Raw genomic sequence first — 17,393 nt, 5'->3', positions numbered from 1 at the left:
GTCACTGGGCATGCCCTTGAATGGACTGCAGGAACTCAGTCTCTCTTCTCTTTGTCTCTTTGCTCCCCAGCTTGAGATGAGTGGTTTGGCACATGCTCCTGCTATTACTTGCTGCCTCACCACAGGCCCCAAACAATGGTGCCAACCCATCATGCACCAAAACCTCCAAAACTCGAGTCAAAGTAAATCTTTTACCTTTACAAGTAAATTATCTCAGGTCATGATCACCCAAGTTTCACTGAAAATGTAAGTAAAAAAAAATATGGTATAGTTATAATAGTATAGTCAAAAACTATAGGGAAGTGAATCACAATAGTACATGCAATGACACAGATGAAACATAGTACTGAAAATATTCAATACTGGAATATAATTTTCATTATTCTAACAAAAATGTGATTAATTCACGGGCCTGAGGGTTTGATGAGGGTTAAAATAAGGAATCTCCATTTCTTGACCTTATGTTCGTGTTCAGAAGAAAAACCTATAGTAACATTTCCAAACCTATGCTCCTATAAGTTTCTTCCTTATTATATAATCTCTCATATAATCTTACCTCTTTTATTAATAACACAATTTTTCTAATCTGACAGGAACGGTTTAGGTCCCCATTTGATGCCAATATTCAATTCTACCCACTCAAGTCATCGAGCTTCAACACAGAAAGATAAAGCCTGGGGTGGGGGTGTGAACATGAGAACAAGAGAGGTCACCTATATCTTGTACACTTTCGATATGACAGGGACTGTCAAATATGTTCTCTAAATCTTAAAGATCAGTGACTTCATTTGTACACTCCGAGTTCCTATACTTATACACGTTAAAACAGTGGCTCTCAATATTGAGTCCCCAAACTAAGAGTCTACTGAGGAACTTAAAAATACTGCTTAGAAAGAAATTAACCAAATGATGTCAAGTGCATGTCTGAAGATATTACATTGAATTCTGCTTTTATGCATAACAGTAGTGCACCAATTTAAAAAATAATTAAAAAAGCTGTCTAATTGCTCTGAGATTCAGGCTGAGGCAGATGACTGAGAACTTCAAAATTAAACTACTTCTCTTCAGAATTCAAAATAAATACATGTATTTCTAGAAAGAAGGATTGTATCAAATATTCTATGCTCATCACTCAAACCAGTATACCGCAATAAAACTGTTTAAACATACTTTAAAATACTAAATATCAGTTTTAAGCTTTAAAAAGACAAGTGACTGCCCGTGCAGATCCAAAGCACCTGTCTGTGACTTTCTCACCTAACCTATACGACACGACTATAGATGTTTGCTAGAAATGTTTGCCTTTTTGAGATTTTTTAAGAAATGCCTTTGGGTGATAACAAAGGATTTGATTTAAAAACCTGACCACCATTTCCAACAGCAAGATCCTTCACTGATTACTGCTAAAAACAGCCCAACCCTGAATATTTTGACACCTAATCTACAAGAATCAGAAGTTTTCAACACCTCATGTGTCTAACACCTTGTAGCAAGGCGGCACTGACGTGAATAATAATCATGATAGAACTCTTAGAGTTTATAAGCTCCAGCCCAACTATAGGGATGCCTTTTTTCAAGTTTTTGTGGCCATCAGAGATATAGTATCCACTTTAAAATCAAGACATTCGGTACTGCATGAGAAGGAACTAAAGCTTTTAAAATAGTGCCCAGACACACTCTTTGGTGTAGATTTATGGCTTTTTGAGGATATCATTAACATGTCACTGTCAACATCAAAAGCATTCTTCAAAGAAGCACAAGTCAAGTTGCACATTAAAAATCTATTCCACCTAGTGTCCTGTGAGCAACCAACCCCTGTGAACATGTAAGTGACAGTTACCTCAACCAGGGTTCGGCTACCATTTTCACTGAAAGTCATACCTTCTCACCACAAGTGAACACCAGATTTAATGAGGGAGAAATTAGAAAGTATAAGTAATTTATATATCCTGATAAGATTTAGTGGCTTGTAGCAAGTACCATTCTAAAATTATTTCCTTTTAGTAAAATATAAGGTTCACTATTCTAACTCACAGCACTAACATCACATAGTATTAGTGACAATACATTCCTGTCAATAGTTTTTTTTTTAAAATCATTATATTGAAAAGATATTTAGAATCTACTCAGATTCATATTAAAATATTTATTGTCAAGGATATAGAAGTTATTAGAACAAAAGCTTAAGACTCACTCTTAATTTCACCCAAATGCAAAACAATCTTATAAGGCAAACCTCTTCTACAATATTAATTAGCTCTACTACACTGAACTAACTTGAGTCCCTCAAATCATTGGTCCAGCCCTCAGTGATTCAGAACAGAGCCAAGGAAGAAAAAAATGTCTTTATTTCAAAGATATTTTGGAAAAATATAATCATTTTAAATAAAAGAAAACATCCTTTTAACAGAAGGGTAAAATGATCAATAGTCTTTAGTCTTCTGGTATCTGTTCTTCTGAATTCCTTTGTGTTTCTATTGATTACTCTTGTTATTATGAGTCTGAAAAGGAAAAGAGGCAAGGTCGACATTGAGAAAATGGAGATTTGGCAGGTAACTAGCAGCAATGATGTCCACAAGCCAGGCAAGCTATCTCTTCTCTCTATACCTCGTTTGCTCACGTTTGGATTTGGGCCTTTTCCTAAAAACTTCAGGGTCCTTTTTGAAATAAAATGTCATGATTTTTGCAAATAGTAAACACAGGAATACACGAAACTCAGTGGTCATCAGTTGTTAAATAAAAGGCCACTTTAGGGCTGGGGATGCAGCTCAGTGGTAAAGCACTTGCCTAGTATGCATGTGCCCCCCCCCCCAGTACAATCCCCAACACCACAAAAAAGTCCAGGTGGGTGTTTTATATCTTCTATTATATAATACTGTTCCCCAAACTAGAAAAGTCGTGTACATCCAGAGTTCAAACAAAGACAATTATTAAAAATGAAGACCACCTGGCTCCTTGGTCTTTCCAATCTCTTCACAAAAGTCACTGACTGGAGACAAACCAGAAAGCAGAGTGATGAGTTGAGGGTACATCATATTTGATGAGTTGTGAGTGGAGATATTTATTCAATTTTTTTCAAGAAGACTTCAAATATGGAAATTAAAATGAAATCTTATGTACCTGGTTCCTTCTAAAAAGAAAATCAATTTAGCAAGAGTGAGCCCACACACTCCGGAGCATCAAAGAGCTCTTCCGGAGGGAAGAATACCTCCTAGGCCTCCAAGCCCCTGCAGCCATCCTCCAGTCAGCCTGCTTCTGCTATTAGAGTCACACACATAGGTGGAGTACCCTTTATCCGAAACACTTAGGACCAGAAATGCTTTATAGATTTCAGAATTTTGGAGAGTTAGGGATATTTGCAAAGACTTGAGAGGTGGAGCATCTCTAATACAAAAATCCAAAAATTCAGAGTTGGGAACATCTCAGATTTTATATTAGGGATGTGAAACCTGTATTCACATTTGCTTACAACTACTGCTTTGAGAGAATTTAAAACAGATAGCCTAATTTAGTGTTGGCACCTTCCTAAAACTTCTTAAGCCAATGATTAGCAGTATCACTTCTGAAAAACCATTAGCTTCTCTTGCAAATTTTACTTCCAGAGTATCATCCCTTCATTGAAGAATGTCACATATATTTTAAGATGTCACATATATTTTAATATTGGGGACTCAATATTCCTGAAATGATCAAAATCCTGTGAGCATATGATATTGGAAACAAAGGGTAGCATTATAGAATGTTAGGCAGACAGGAACTTAAGGTAGGCTAATCACCTCATTTTATAAATAAAAAGAACCAGAGGAAAAAAAGTGACAGATTGAAGGGTGCACTGTCTTGACCTTTCCAACCCGCCATGTTGTATAAAAGGCAAGGAAGTTTTGACTTGAATAGTAAAAGAACAAAAAGACTAAGGGTTGGAAAATAAAGGGACAGAGGGGAGTCCCATACCATGGAGAGAGGAATGGGAGTACCAGAATAAAGACGCTGACTTTTCAAGTCAAAATGGTGACTACATGTCAAGCTGAAGTATCATTAATGCCATTTAAACTAATGGCTTAGAATTTTAATGATGTAAGTTTGATATAATGATGATATATGACGTTCTACTAACTCATAATGCACACATATCCACGTATTACAGTACTTATCACCTTGACAATTATAAAAATTTGTCAGTATAATTGTTTTTCTCTGCCACAGCATGTAATATGCTAAAGCTATCTTTTCACATTGATATTTAAGGCTGATGTGCACCTCAACTTAGATGCTAAACTTCTTAAGACATCAGATGGATTCCTTTTAGCCCCAAGGGGAAAAATATTTAATGACAAATCTTTCTGTCAACCTTATTTCTTTAAAGCAAATCCCAAAGTGTTTACATCCAACCCACATACCTCACACCAACAAAACCTGCGAACCTCCTGATTGCTTTTTTTTTTTTTTTAAGGGAAATTATCTTTTCAGATGAAGAGCAGTTATTTTTTGCAGCTCTCTTCAAAAGGTTTACAACACACATCTCTCTGGTAAGGAACTTTATTCTGGGGTCTGTATTCTTTGCTATTCTCTTTTAAAAACAAGCTACATAATTCTTAAAGACATATTGATGAAAATTGGTATTGGAAGTCCAATTGCATTGTGCTAAGCTGATTTCAAACACAAGTTAGAAGACTTTGATCTCCTTATATGACTGAACACAGAAAATAAAAAAGCATATAAACTCAAAATTAATGATAAAGACAAGGTATTTAGAAAGCTATGCAAATTGAGCTAGTATTATATTTCAAAGAAGTGTGATGTCTATAATGACATTAAAAAAAAAAAAACCTCACAAGAATTTACTTGTGGTTTTACTTTGAGGAACTACTTTAATTTTCTTGATTCTGAAGAAAATGTTATTGCCTAGCAAGTACCTCAGAAGATTTTTACATGTCAATTATCTTATACTATAATATACTATTTTAATATATTCACAATTTTATTTCTTTTCCAATCACTCCTGACTTACTTACTACTGCTCCAATTTTCCCAAGACAGGGCCATTTCTGCTCAAAACCATGACAAATCTTAATACCATACAGATCAAGAAGGCAAAACAGGCATTTGAATGAATTTTACTCATTTATTTCTTCTTCCAGTGTTCACAAATCAACATCCCTATCAACTACCATGTAAGGGGAAGCGCTCTGTCATCCAACTTTAGAGTAATGCATCTATTTGGAAAAATACATGATAATGAAACTAAAAAGGCCCAGAAACTATTCAAAGATTTGGCTTCTAGCAGTTGCCTGGCTTAGGTTGAAAAATCTCTAAAACTTACATGTTGTCATCTGTTTGATATCAGGGTCACGTGAAGATACACAGGGATCAAAACTGTGGAAGTACCTGAAAGATGGCTACCAAAACACAGTGAAACACAAGGAATGAGCCAGTGTTCCACAGTCCAGCAGGGTGACTGCAGTTCACCAGAATCTATTACACATTTAATGAAGAACTAGAAAAGAGTAGCTTCAAGTTTCCACACAAAGAAATGAAAGGCGATACAAATAAGTAATTACCCTGATTTGATCAGTACATACTATATCCATGTTGAACCCCAAAACTGAACCCCAAAAACATGAACAATCATTACACAGAATTACAAGTTTCACAAAAATGAATCATTATTCAAAACAGCCACTTAATCATCTTTCTTGGATAATCTAAGAATGTAGGCCTTACAATCTGTTGAGGAAAAAGAGGGGGAAAAAAAAAAACCTCAAAATTATTTCATTCTTATTCTTGCAGCTAGATTTTCCTGAGGGTTTTATCACAATATTGAGGTTTTAGAAATTTTAGCTTAAATATTATTCATACCTGAACAGAAGGTTAAAGTAACAAATATTGTTCAACACGTGCTATGGGACCAGCCCTGCCAGGTAATGGAAAGTAACAGTGAGCAAGTTCAGTCCCACAGCAAAAGCAGATGGACCCAAATGCAAGCTCCCACAGCATGTTGTGACAACAGCAATCCCACTATTTGGGGAACATCAGTACCCCATATGGGCATTCCTCTGTTTTCTTTTTAAATGTTTTTGTTCTACCTCTCATTTAACTACAGTCACATTCTGTGATTACCCTGAATTCCAGATCAATCTTAAGTGCAGCTCCAGTCAAGAGAACACAATAAACTGAAGAAGTACTGAAGAGGGCTGGAAAAGTCTCCCATTTAACGAAAATTCAACTTTGGGCAATCTGCTCAAATTCTGAGAAATTCAATTTTGTCTTTATTACAGGAAATTAACAAGATGCAGACATAAGACCCCAATTATTTCAAAATAAAATTTAAGACTTAGAATGGTGCCCTGTGAAAGTCCATTAGTTTTATAAGCAGCTGTGTGTCTGAGTAAAAACTGACATGTGTGTTTGCCTAGTCTCCTACTGGCAATTTTTAAATGGTCACATTGAAACCTGCTTCACACCTGCGGATTGCAAGTGAGAAACAACACCACAAAGCAAAACCTTGAATTACCATCATAGATGGTGTCATCTAGGAGCTTGTCAGAAATGCAGACCCTCAGGCCCTTCCTCAGATTTACTATATCAGAATGTGCATTTTAACAAGATATGCAGTGACTCAAATGTACATTAAAATTTGAAAATGATTTTTGAGCTTCAAACATTACCAGGGTAGCTTCCATAACCCATGATCAATTGATTTCCTCTTTTCCACCAGTAGGTTTATTAATATAAATTCAAATAAAGATGGTAACTACTTAATAAGTACTAATGCCAGCATGAGCCACCCATGACTTCCAAGCAACTCCAAATAACTACTACTAATTTGGAGGCAAATCTTCTCATCTAATATATAGCAAACTAACTTGCTTTGTAGGAAGTTAGTAAAATCTATTATTGATATTATACAAAACATAGTCATCACGTCAATGGTTGACTGGACCCTTGAATTAGTCAAGATGATTTCCTAACTTGGTCCTCTTGGATCACCTGCTTCCTAAGCCTACCTGCCAATTACCTACCTTCTGGAATATCTGCTGTGGACATTACTTTTCTTCTGACTTTCCAGATTGAGAAATCACAGCTCTCAATTTAGGATTCCACGCAGCATCTCTAAAGTCCATCCTTAATTAAATGTGACTCTGTTGCCATAATATCTTCCCACCTGATTACTGCTATCCAATCAATGCAGGAGAAAAATGGAGGGATAACATCTCTTTCTGGGATGAAGGCTCTTTTGCACTTTATGAACCAGAAACTTGGGGACAGCAAGTCAATAAAGTTGGCCCTCCATATCCATAGGTTCCATATATTCAACCAATTGCAGACTGAAAATATTAGGGAAAAAATAGATGTGTACTGAATATGTATAGACCTTTATCATTATTTTAAAAACACAGTAAATCAACTATTTTTGTAGCATTTACACTGTATATGGTATTATAAAAAATCTAGACATAAAGCATATATGTGAAGATGTAAATTATATGCAAATACTACACCATTTTATATGAGGAACTCAAGCGTCCTCAGGATTCAGATACTGAGGGACAGCTGGGTTTGCACTAAATAAAGATACCATTGGCTTCACTTGAGAGATCGCTTTCGGCTTCTCAGTGTCCTTAATTATGAAACTTTCAGAAGGAGCCAGTCATACAAGAACATCCTATACTCACCCTGTTGGAAACTATATCATGAAATATTTCATGTCCTGTAGTCACCTGATATAATCTGAGAAATTTCTAATCCAAAAAGACTACATGTTCCAACATCTGAAATTTTATGAATATCAAAAGGATACCACTAGGCACACGTGACCCCTTGTGATAGTAGGTCTCAGTCAAAACTCAGGAACACTACACACAACATATGAAACTATCTTCAGTCTATGTGTGTAAGCTATATATGAAACACATGTGAATTTTATATTTAGACTAGGGTCCCATCTCAAGATATCTCATTTATGTATTTCTAAACATTCCAAAATCTGAAAAAATCCAAAATCAAAACATTTCCAGTTCCAAGTGTTTTGGAACCTGTACTCATTATTTTGATGTAAGCCCCATATATATAACCATAACCCAAATATTTATACCAGTGAATTCCAGTTCAGTGAGGTGGGGGCAATGCAGCAACTAGTGGTAGGTTAAGCAAAATACTTAGTATACACCACACTGCAAAAATACTCACTTCCAAAAGCTCAATAGAGTTAGCAGATTTTGGATAATGCCGTCCAAACTAAATGCATTAACATCCGCCTAATTCTGAAAATTATCTACGCACCACATGTGTATGCACACAATAAGGCCATACGATGCAATGTGGCACAAACAATTAAAAGTTCTTTTCAAAGTGAAAATGCAAAATAGAACGAATATCTATTTTCTATAAATGAATCTAGCCATCTGCCTTGCAAAAGCAGCAGCAGGAGGACCCAAAACAGCAGAAACAGCAGCCTCTGGTGTTAACAATCTATTCTCAAATCTCATGCTCCACATTTCCCCGACAAACAAGGCTAAAAATACAAGACATGCAACAAATAGTCTCTTGGGATCTGCCATTCCATGGATGGAGTATTCAGAGTAATATTTTCTGTTGAAATTCAAAACTGAAAAAAAAAAGCAAGCTATCATATTATAAACTGGCATTCAGCATTTTAAGTGTGAATCCAATCCCGAAGTGTACTAAGCTGAATGGTGAGAGGGTGGTTGTTTTCATACAACACAAATCTCTTAGATTTATCTGAATATATTTACAGATGTATTTAAGCTACTCTAAATTCCTCTATATTTCTTGATAGTTATAAAGATACCATTTTAGTACTTTTGTCATCAAAATATAAGGGTCCCCTTATTTTCAACAGTTTAGAAAACCATCTTTTGTTATGGATGCTGGAATCAGACTGATTAAGTCAAGTTCAGACTCTACCATTTACTCATTGCATGGCCTTGGGCAGTATTTAAACCCTCTTTGCCCCTCTTTTCCTATCTTATAATTAAAGAAAATAGTACCTACCTCATCTTACAGGTTAAATGAGTTGATGTATGTAAAGCATTTAGAACAATGAATGGTGCTAACTAAATACAATATTATTATTTCATATTCAAATAAAGCTGCAAAATGCCTTATTTTAAGAAACAGACATGAAATAAAGAGTGGTAGCAATATGATAATAGTTATATTAGGCCAACCATGCCCATTTAAAAATTGAAGGAATAATATCTTTACCTAGATCCTGACTTAGAAGAATATGGGGAAAGTTTCTATTGGTACCCTGTTGGGCTGTTAATTCATGACAGCATCAAAAAAGGAGAAGATAATGACACTGCTGATCAAGTGGCACTGCATGGAGTAAGGAACAATCAGGATTAACGGCCAAGGAGTAATCAAGAGGGAGGACACAATACGGTGCTCAGTGAACATGTACATTTCTGTCCACTGAGAGGACACCCCAATCCACCACCTTAAAGTTTACAATGGAATCATTCTCTGGATAACTGGCTTTGAATTTGATTTTAATACATGTTGCTTAGATTTCTACCCTAAATATTTAAAAAAAAAAAAAAAGCAAAAAGGAAGAATAGCAAATAGTCACTATTTCCCAAGAAACTAAACCCTTCATAAACCTCTTAACGTTAATGGTGTCTTCTACTACATTTGGAAGAAAATAAAAGTTTACTAATCATTGAAGCAACAAACAGAAAATCGCTCATCCTAATTAATAAGACAGTCTGGTCTCGATCTACTGACAGAATCAGAGGCCTGAGAGTGCAGGGAGGACTTGTTGGGTTCCCTAGGCTTTCGGGTCCTTTAAGGTATTACTTGAAGAACCACAGATGGGCCTTTCAAAGAGTGAGCAAGTCTGGAAAGTATGACAAGAGCTGTCATTTCAGTGCCTCACGAAAAAGGTTCATCTCCTCTTAAAAACTGAGATGCTTAAGAGATCTCCTGAGCAGAACACTTCGTGGGGCAGGCAAAGAAGGTACCAAAGGCTTCTCAAGTTCATGGGACAATCCAAAAATTAGAAAAAGACAAGTCCGCTAGGAAACTGGACCAAAAGGCTCCCTTCACATAGTGTTATGAAGGAATACATTCTTGAGGAAAAGGAACAGATAAGGGAGAAAAAGGGACGCCTATTAAAAATCATTAAGGAGGAAATGCCAATAGTTTTAAAATTGTAGAAACCAGAGAGATAAGTGGATTTAAGTATGTATAAGTCACATGACTCTATTATGCCTATAAAATAAGTATGTACTTCCTTTGCCATTAATGCATTACTCCAGCAATCACGCACGAGGAGGATTTCATTGTCCAGGAAATTTTTTAAAGCTCGGAATGATGTGAAAGCCCAGCTTGCCTAGGGTATCTTCCTCCCTGCCTGTAGTGACTAAAGTCTTTATGTACAGTATCTAATGCAGGAATCACAACCAGATCAACAGCAATGCTTTTTTCTCTCAAGAATAAAAACAAATCAGTATGGCAACATGATAGATTCAATTACCTCTTGGCAGGTCATGAAGAACTTTAAACAACCGTCTTTTAAGATAAAAAGTGTTCAAACGTAACAGTAATCATGGCACCAAAGTGCTTTCCTTACAACTTGCCGCAGGCAGAATAAAACTCTCTAGAGGGAAGTATTGCTCACGAAGGTGGAAAACAGTAGTACTCTTTGGACCACTACTTTCTACACTCAGTCCCTGATCCCAAGTATCTTTCTTTTTGAGCATATTCAAAGCCAATTATGTGAAATCTCCCACTGATTTTCAGGTTTTACTGTAAATATGAAGGAAAAAAATTTTTTTAAATGTGAGCTGGTACAATATTTATCTGTTTCCATGATTACTGTAAATAAAATATACTGAATTATTAAATTTTCTCATGCCATCAAAACAAAATGTCATAATCTTATATATCCTGTTGGTTTGTGGATGTTGAATATATCCAGGATCAAATCACTAAGAACAGTCTTTGAGGGGCTGGTGGTATAGCTCAGTGGTAGAGTGCTTGCCAAGTATGTGCAAAGTTCTGGGTTAGATCCCAAGCATCTGGGGGGGGGGGAATTTCTAGAGAACAATAACTATTTACTTGGATAAATAAAAATCATCAAGGACCAACCCTACACAAAACAGTGAGACTACTAAGCAAGATACCACACTATTGCGCCACATCTTGCTTTTCAAGAATCACACCTTCCTAGGATGGGGGAACTTCAGTAACATTGGAACACATCCTTTGTTGTGAAAACTTCAATTGCATCCACCTGTCTAAAGCCAGGTGCATGTGGTTTCACAGGTTTCACAGCCTGTTTAATGTTCATTTCTTGAAGGATCTGACAGCTGCTAAAGGTAATAGGCTTCCATGCCCCAGAAAGTAAAATTTGACAAGGGAAATATTAGTCAGATTTACTGCTCCATTCCATGTGTCTTGAACATTCCTATGATCTGTGCAAGACATTTGTTGTAAATAAGCCTGCAGAGTGTACAGTATGTTTTCCAGGAGACCTTTAAAGAACAGCTTGCAGACAAGAGGTGCTAGCCTTAGTTTCACAGCCAGCAAAACTCCATCCAAGAGGCTTTTGGCATGTCCCCACCTCTTGTTTGGAGCCGGCTTTAAGAAAAGTCCACCAAGCAAATTCCAAGGGTAAATACCAGGAGTCAGTCATGGCTAGATAGAAACTCGGACATTTAGCTCAACATTTAGGGAGAAAAAATAAAAGGCACACTCTCCCCCACACCAGTGTATTAAAAACAATTCAGAGCTGACTTTGCAAGAAACATCCTCTCATTCTCCATAGTAAATTAAAAGACTGAAGCTTGTGCTTCTTCCAGAAAGAGAAAGAAATATGCCTCACCATAACCAAGTGTGTGGAATCAGTGAGGCTCATTTTTAAACCTTTCCTGCCCCTTAAAAAGCCTACTCCACTAAAAACAACAACAACTTTTCAGGAAATGAAATGCAAATACACACAGAACAGGATCATAAAACGGAAAAATCTCTATCCACTTTTTAAAAAATTTTTCTTTCCAGACAGTACAGCTGCTTTTAACACACCGTTAGCTTTCATAAAAATGAGATGATCCTGGTTCTTTTTGTGATCATCCTCACCCCTTCCCGCGGCCTCCTGGCTATTAATATATGTTCAGGAGACAGCATAGCAGAAGGTGAGGCGGTTAGCTCAGTTCAACCTCTTGCCAGACAAGCGTTAAGTAAATCATTTAATGCAGTTACATATTCTAAACCTACTGGATAGCATGCAGGGAAGGAGACAGGTAAAGAAGGGCAGAAAAGAGAGGCTTCCGGATTATTTTAAAGGTAAAGTCACACTACTGAGGCTGTGTATGAAACGGCCCATGGTCATCTTCAAAGCAGGTCCCTGAGATTTATCTTTAAGTTGATGTTTCCTGTCCTCGCTCAAGGTGGAACTGAAACCAGTTGCAAAAATTTCACTCTGCATAAGTGCAGAGGATTCAGGGGAAAAAAACCGGGTCTATGCTTCTAAGTCGGAAAAAAGCTGAGGTCTCCGCGTTGCTCGGTGGGGCCCGCGCTTCCTAGCTGGAGTAAGCACGGGTTAGGGAGAGGAGGCGCAGGGTGAGCAGCCTCTGGCCAACTGCTTATCCTCGCTGGGTACCGCAGGCATAGTTAAACCGGGAGGGTGAACACTACTCCCCCCAGCTCCTGCACACATGCGGCCTCCGTGAAGGAAAACCCAGAGCTGGCTAAGATCCAGGGTTAGGGGCGTCCGAGGGGTAACAAGCTTGGCGCAGAACGAGGCGACTAAAGCTTGGATGTTGTTCTCAGAAGGGAAAAGGCATCATCAGTATTGGAGCCCACCCACCAGGCTCCTTTCGCTAGGAACTCTCGGACACCACTGTGGGCGCCCACCCATCAATGATCTCGCCTAGGAAGGAAGCGGAGAGGACCAAGGAGAGAGAGAACGGAGTGAAGATAGGGCTACTCCAGCCTGCAGCAATGGGGAAGGATTTGGAAAATTGAGCAGGCGATGAGTAAAAGGTAGGGGCTCGGGTCACAGCAACCTGTAGGATTGCAAATAGCAGATAGCAAACTTGGGTTGGAAAGCGGTGGTCCCCTTGGAGGTTCTCCCCCAGACTCCCACCCAGTCGGGCTCCGAGCGCGGAGAGGTGCAAGGCTCAACTTAGGAAGCCAACGCCATAGGTGCAGGTCCCGCTCAGTCTTCTGACCTCCTTCCCACTCTGCCCCAGCCACCCGCTCTGCCCAGCGCTTACCTCGGGCAGCCGCAGCCCCTGCTGCCCAGAAGCAGAGCCCCAGCCACGAAAGCCACCGGCGCGCCCCTCCACCGCCGACTGCGGCCGACGCTCTCCCCATGTTCCTCGCCCCGCCGGGGGCACCGCTCCTCTTCCGCGCCTCTGGAGTCGGGGACAGGCACTACGATGCAGGGGCCGAAATGAGTGGGTCCCGAGGGTCTTGGGCGAGTGACTGCTCCAACGCCGCTCCCTACGGCAGCGGGGCAGCGCGCTCCGAGCCGCCGCTGAAGGGACCTTCAGAGGAAACGCGCATCCCCGTAGCTTCCCACGGCGAGGCGACCGCAGCCGCCACTGCCGCTACCGGAGTCACCCGCCCTGAGCGCCGCGCGGCTAGCAGCTCGGCTACCGGGCTCCGGACTACGGAGCTGAGCTGGGAGTCCGCATCGCTAATGAGACCCCCGCGGCCGCCCCTTCTCCTCCTCTCCGAGCGGCAGCCAATGACCGCGCCGGGGCGGGGCAGCGGGCGGGGCGGCGGGGGCCACGTGGGGCGGGAGCGGCGAGGCGCAGGTGAGCTGGCGGCGCCTTCACGTGCCGGGAGGTTCCTCCGCGCTCCGCAAATAGCCCGGGCTCCAGGAGAAAGGAAGCGGGCCTGGCGCCTGGCAGTGGAGAGAGGAGCAACAGCCTCGCAACGTTGTGCAAAGCAGCCTGGCCTCCAGGAGTCCAGCACCGCACAGAAAGATGGGGCGTCTTGACAGCTAACTCCGAGTCAGCTGATTCCGTGAAGCCTCCCTTTCCTTCATCAACTTTGAGCTCTTTCAAAGTCCTGCGTCTCCTTCTTCCAGTGTTTAACATTAGATGAGACATTACTCCTGGAAAAAAAAAATATTTAAAAGACTTATAATAGGTGCCAAGTGGGGTAAAATAACGATGGAATAAATTCATTATTGCATCTATACTTATCATTTATTTTCTTACAAATGAAGGCGGGAGGTTACAACATGAGTGCTTTTCCTTTTTTATTTTTTTTTTCCTTAATTAATTTTTCTGTTGTCTCAATCACTTTGGATTTCTCAAAAACCTTAGAATCTCCCTCATCCAGGATGACTCCATATTTCTGTTTGTTTTAATCTAGGCTCCAGGAATTGTCATTCTGGTTAGGTATCTGGTTAAGGAAGGGAGAGAGACACTGAACCTTTACACAAGGGAAGACTTTTTAAAGTATGGCTTGTTTTTAATAGATTGTCAGATCTTTGTTTAACAGCTTCTGAAAGTACAACAGGATTGCTTCTTCCCTTTTCAGAAAGCCATTCAAGTTTCAGAGAAAACAAAACAAAACAAAACAGGAAGTTGGTTTCAATTCCAAGGCTGCACAGACCACTGAATATATCTCATAGGATGTGGCCCTCAAAATGGTGCCAAAACTCACCTGATCAGAGCAGATGCCCCTCTTGTGCCTATCAGTCCCAACAGAAAAGAAGGCTTAGAAAGACAACCGTTCTTCACTATTCATGCTTAATATGGATGCAAGTACTTTTTAAACATCCACCTCTTGCCAAAGTGCTTTCTGTTCCCAGTCACCTTTCTCTGCGATAAACAATTTAAGGTGAGGTAATTGTTCTTGATGAGGTAATTGCACTAACTCTCTTTCTTTTGAAGAAAGGGAGGATGATAGACAGAAAGATTGATTCTCTGATAAGCACATATGCCATCCCTCTCCTGAGTGCCACCAGCATGTGAATGTCTCTGGAAAGAGCCTATTGTTTCCTCCAGTTTTCTTGCAGCTCAATAAAAGGTTTGGGACCTGGTCAAGAAAACCAAGCTCTGGGGAATGGACACTTCAAAGCAAAGACTGATGTGGGGCTGGTGAGGGACTTGCCTGAAAATCTCTTTAGAATCTTTGTAAATGAGGGTTTTGTCCTTTTCCTCTGAGAAGGTGAATTGAGAATTAATCTACCAAATATGCTTTACCTGTCTTCTGGAAAATAGTCATCCATCGCCTGACTTTCCTTATTCTTCAAGACTATGTGGCAGTTCTGTTACAAATGAGAATAAAAAAAAGAAAAAAGGAAGGGAAGAAGGAAAGAAGAAGAAAATGTTATTATGTTTCTAAGATCATATTTAAGTCTTACTACTGTTCCCACAGGGGGGCAAAAGCAAAATCAGTTTTATTGTAAAAAGGGATCCAAGAAATAGATGAGCTGATTTTAGGCTTATATTCAAATAAAATTGCAACAACAAATGAGATGGAAGGAGGAAAACTATTAACCTTTGAGTGAATCCTATACTGAAGGATTAGATCTTTGATACATATTTTTGAAAAGAAGAACCAACTCTTGTGAGGTAGTTACTAGCATCACTTTTAGCAGGTGAGAAAAGTAGGTTGGGTTTAGAAGTGAAATGTCCAAGGTCACATAAGTAAGTGGCTGAACATCAATCAGGTTTTTCCAGAGATAGACTTTCCACCTCATCCTCCATTGAATTATTTAACTGGTTGGGTGAAGTTATTAAACACCCTGTATTAATTATATACCACTTATTATGTTCTACATTTTAGTATGTCCTGTGTCAATCTAATTTGGGCTATTTTAAAACATGTATGAATTGTAATCTATTCACATTGGAGAAATATCCATATCTATTTAGAGAAATAGAATATTTGCTACCCAGGATTATCATCTCTGGACAAGGAAAATCAGCATGAAATAGAAGAACTGGTATGAGAATCATGGCACAAGGAGGCTATATGCATACACTACCAGAGATAGGCTCTATGGACTAAGGAAAGTCAATATTTCCTGTTTCCTCATCTGTGGACTAACAGCATTTGTCTAGATGACTTTAAGATTAATCCCATTTTTTAAAAAGACATCATTTTTAGCTCTAGACTGTTATATTGAGTGCTGAAATTACTCAACTGGAAATTAAGGCAACTCTTCTGGAATTAGAACAACTACATAACAAACACTTTGTGTTCTAGAGAGAATATTTTGGATCAGTGCCAAGCTATAAGTATTAACTATAACCATGTGTCTTGGTATGATCAGGCTGCTGATCAAGATATCATAAACTGGGTCATTTACAGACAACAGAAATTTATTTCTCATAGTTCTGGAGGATGGAAAGTCCAAGATCAAGGTGCCAGCCAATTCAATGTCTGCTGAACATTCAGACCACAGCACCAAGTTCTATTCAATGACTAGATTTGATAAAGTGGGGTTTTTTTTCCCCTCTCAATTTTTTCTTTGAATTGACTGCCAATTTTCTAGTAGTTTCTCCATAAAGGAAAGAAGTAGAAAGTTTCTATTTCCATTGAGTTTTAATCATCTCTAGCCCAGCCAGTCTCAAAAAGTAGGAAATGTTTGAGTTGAGTCAAACTTGGAGGAAGGGAGACTGATCTCTGGAAACATATCCTTCCAAAACATGAGTATTTATTAAAAGGCAGTTCCTTAGGAAATGTTTTGTATTTGTTCTGAAAAAAAAATTTCCTTAACCAACCTACTTGGAATAAGGAAAGGGAAAGTCAAAGAAGGTAGAAATATTCCACAGGAGTAAGTAAGAGAACTTGTTCTGGGAGCTGAGGAAGGAAGCTGGGAGCCTTGGAGTCCATAGAGGGCCAGGCCTACGAGGTGTGACTTTCCCCCTTGGATTTCCAGATCATCATTAAGGTGACAGAGGTAGATGAATTATTTGGGGAAAATGGTGAAGGGATTGTATTTTTAAATCTAGATTACTGAACACTAAACAGATAATGAGAAAAGGGATCTTAGACAAGAACACCTTCAAAAAGCATGAAGAAATCTTTTGACTGCTAAAACATAGACTGTATTCTTTCAGGAACAGTTAGTGCCTCATTTAAGATATGAACCAAAGCAAGATGTCAGAAGTCAAGAGATCAAGGCCTGGGGAACAGACCCTGGCTATGACGGAAATGCAGAACACATGGGCACAAGAACAGTGAAAGAAGACCTAAGGAAGAAGAGCTGAAAACAACCACAGAATACAATTCTGCATCATTATTTACCTAGCCTTATGGACTAAATGGGTGATTTTAGTTATAACTCCTGATAATGTGTTTTTTGATGTTGTGGTTATTTGTGTTTTGGTTTTTTGGTACTCAGGATTGAACCCAGGGCGTGTAACCACTGAGCCACATCCCAGCCCTATTTATATTGT

At 39.1% G+C, this 17,393-nt stretch overlaps 1 protein-coding gene across 12 annotated transcripts in view; it reads right to left on the bottom strand.

Annotated features, from left to right (window-relative positions):
• Nucleotides 1–13,706, bottom strand: part of Unc5d (unc-5 netrin receptor D) — a 505,989-nt gene extending 492,283 nt beyond the window's left edge. For 6 of the 12 annotated variants that reach the window (XM_078031190.1, XM_078031191.1, XM_078031194.1 and 3 more), the window contains exon 1: nt 13,242–13,705. In XM_078031190.1, coding sequence (XP_077887316.1) covers nt 13,242–13,341 — 100 coding nt within the window. In that variant the 5' untranslated portion in view covers nt 13,342–13,705. Of the gene's footprint in view, nt 1–13,241 lie in introns of all 12 variants that reach the window. The other 6 variants (XM_078031186.1, XM_078031193.1, XM_078031187.1 and 3 more) reach the window with 2 other exon arrangements.
• Nucleotides 13,707–17,393: the final 3,687 nt, after the last annotated feature.

The sequence above is a fragment of the Ictidomys tridecemlineatus genome, chromosome 14 (genome assembly GCF_052094955.1).
Source record: "Ictidomys tridecemlineatus isolate mIctTri1 chromosome 14, mIctTri1.hap1, whole genome shotgun sequence".
In the NCBI taxonomy this organism is placed as follows: domain Eukaryota; kingdom Metazoa; phylum Chordata; class Mammalia; order Rodentia; family Sciuridae; genus Ictidomys; species Ictidomys tridecemlineatus.
The sequence above is the reverse complement of the archived record's forward strand: the minus strand, read 5'-3'. Positions and strand labels throughout refer to the sequence as shown.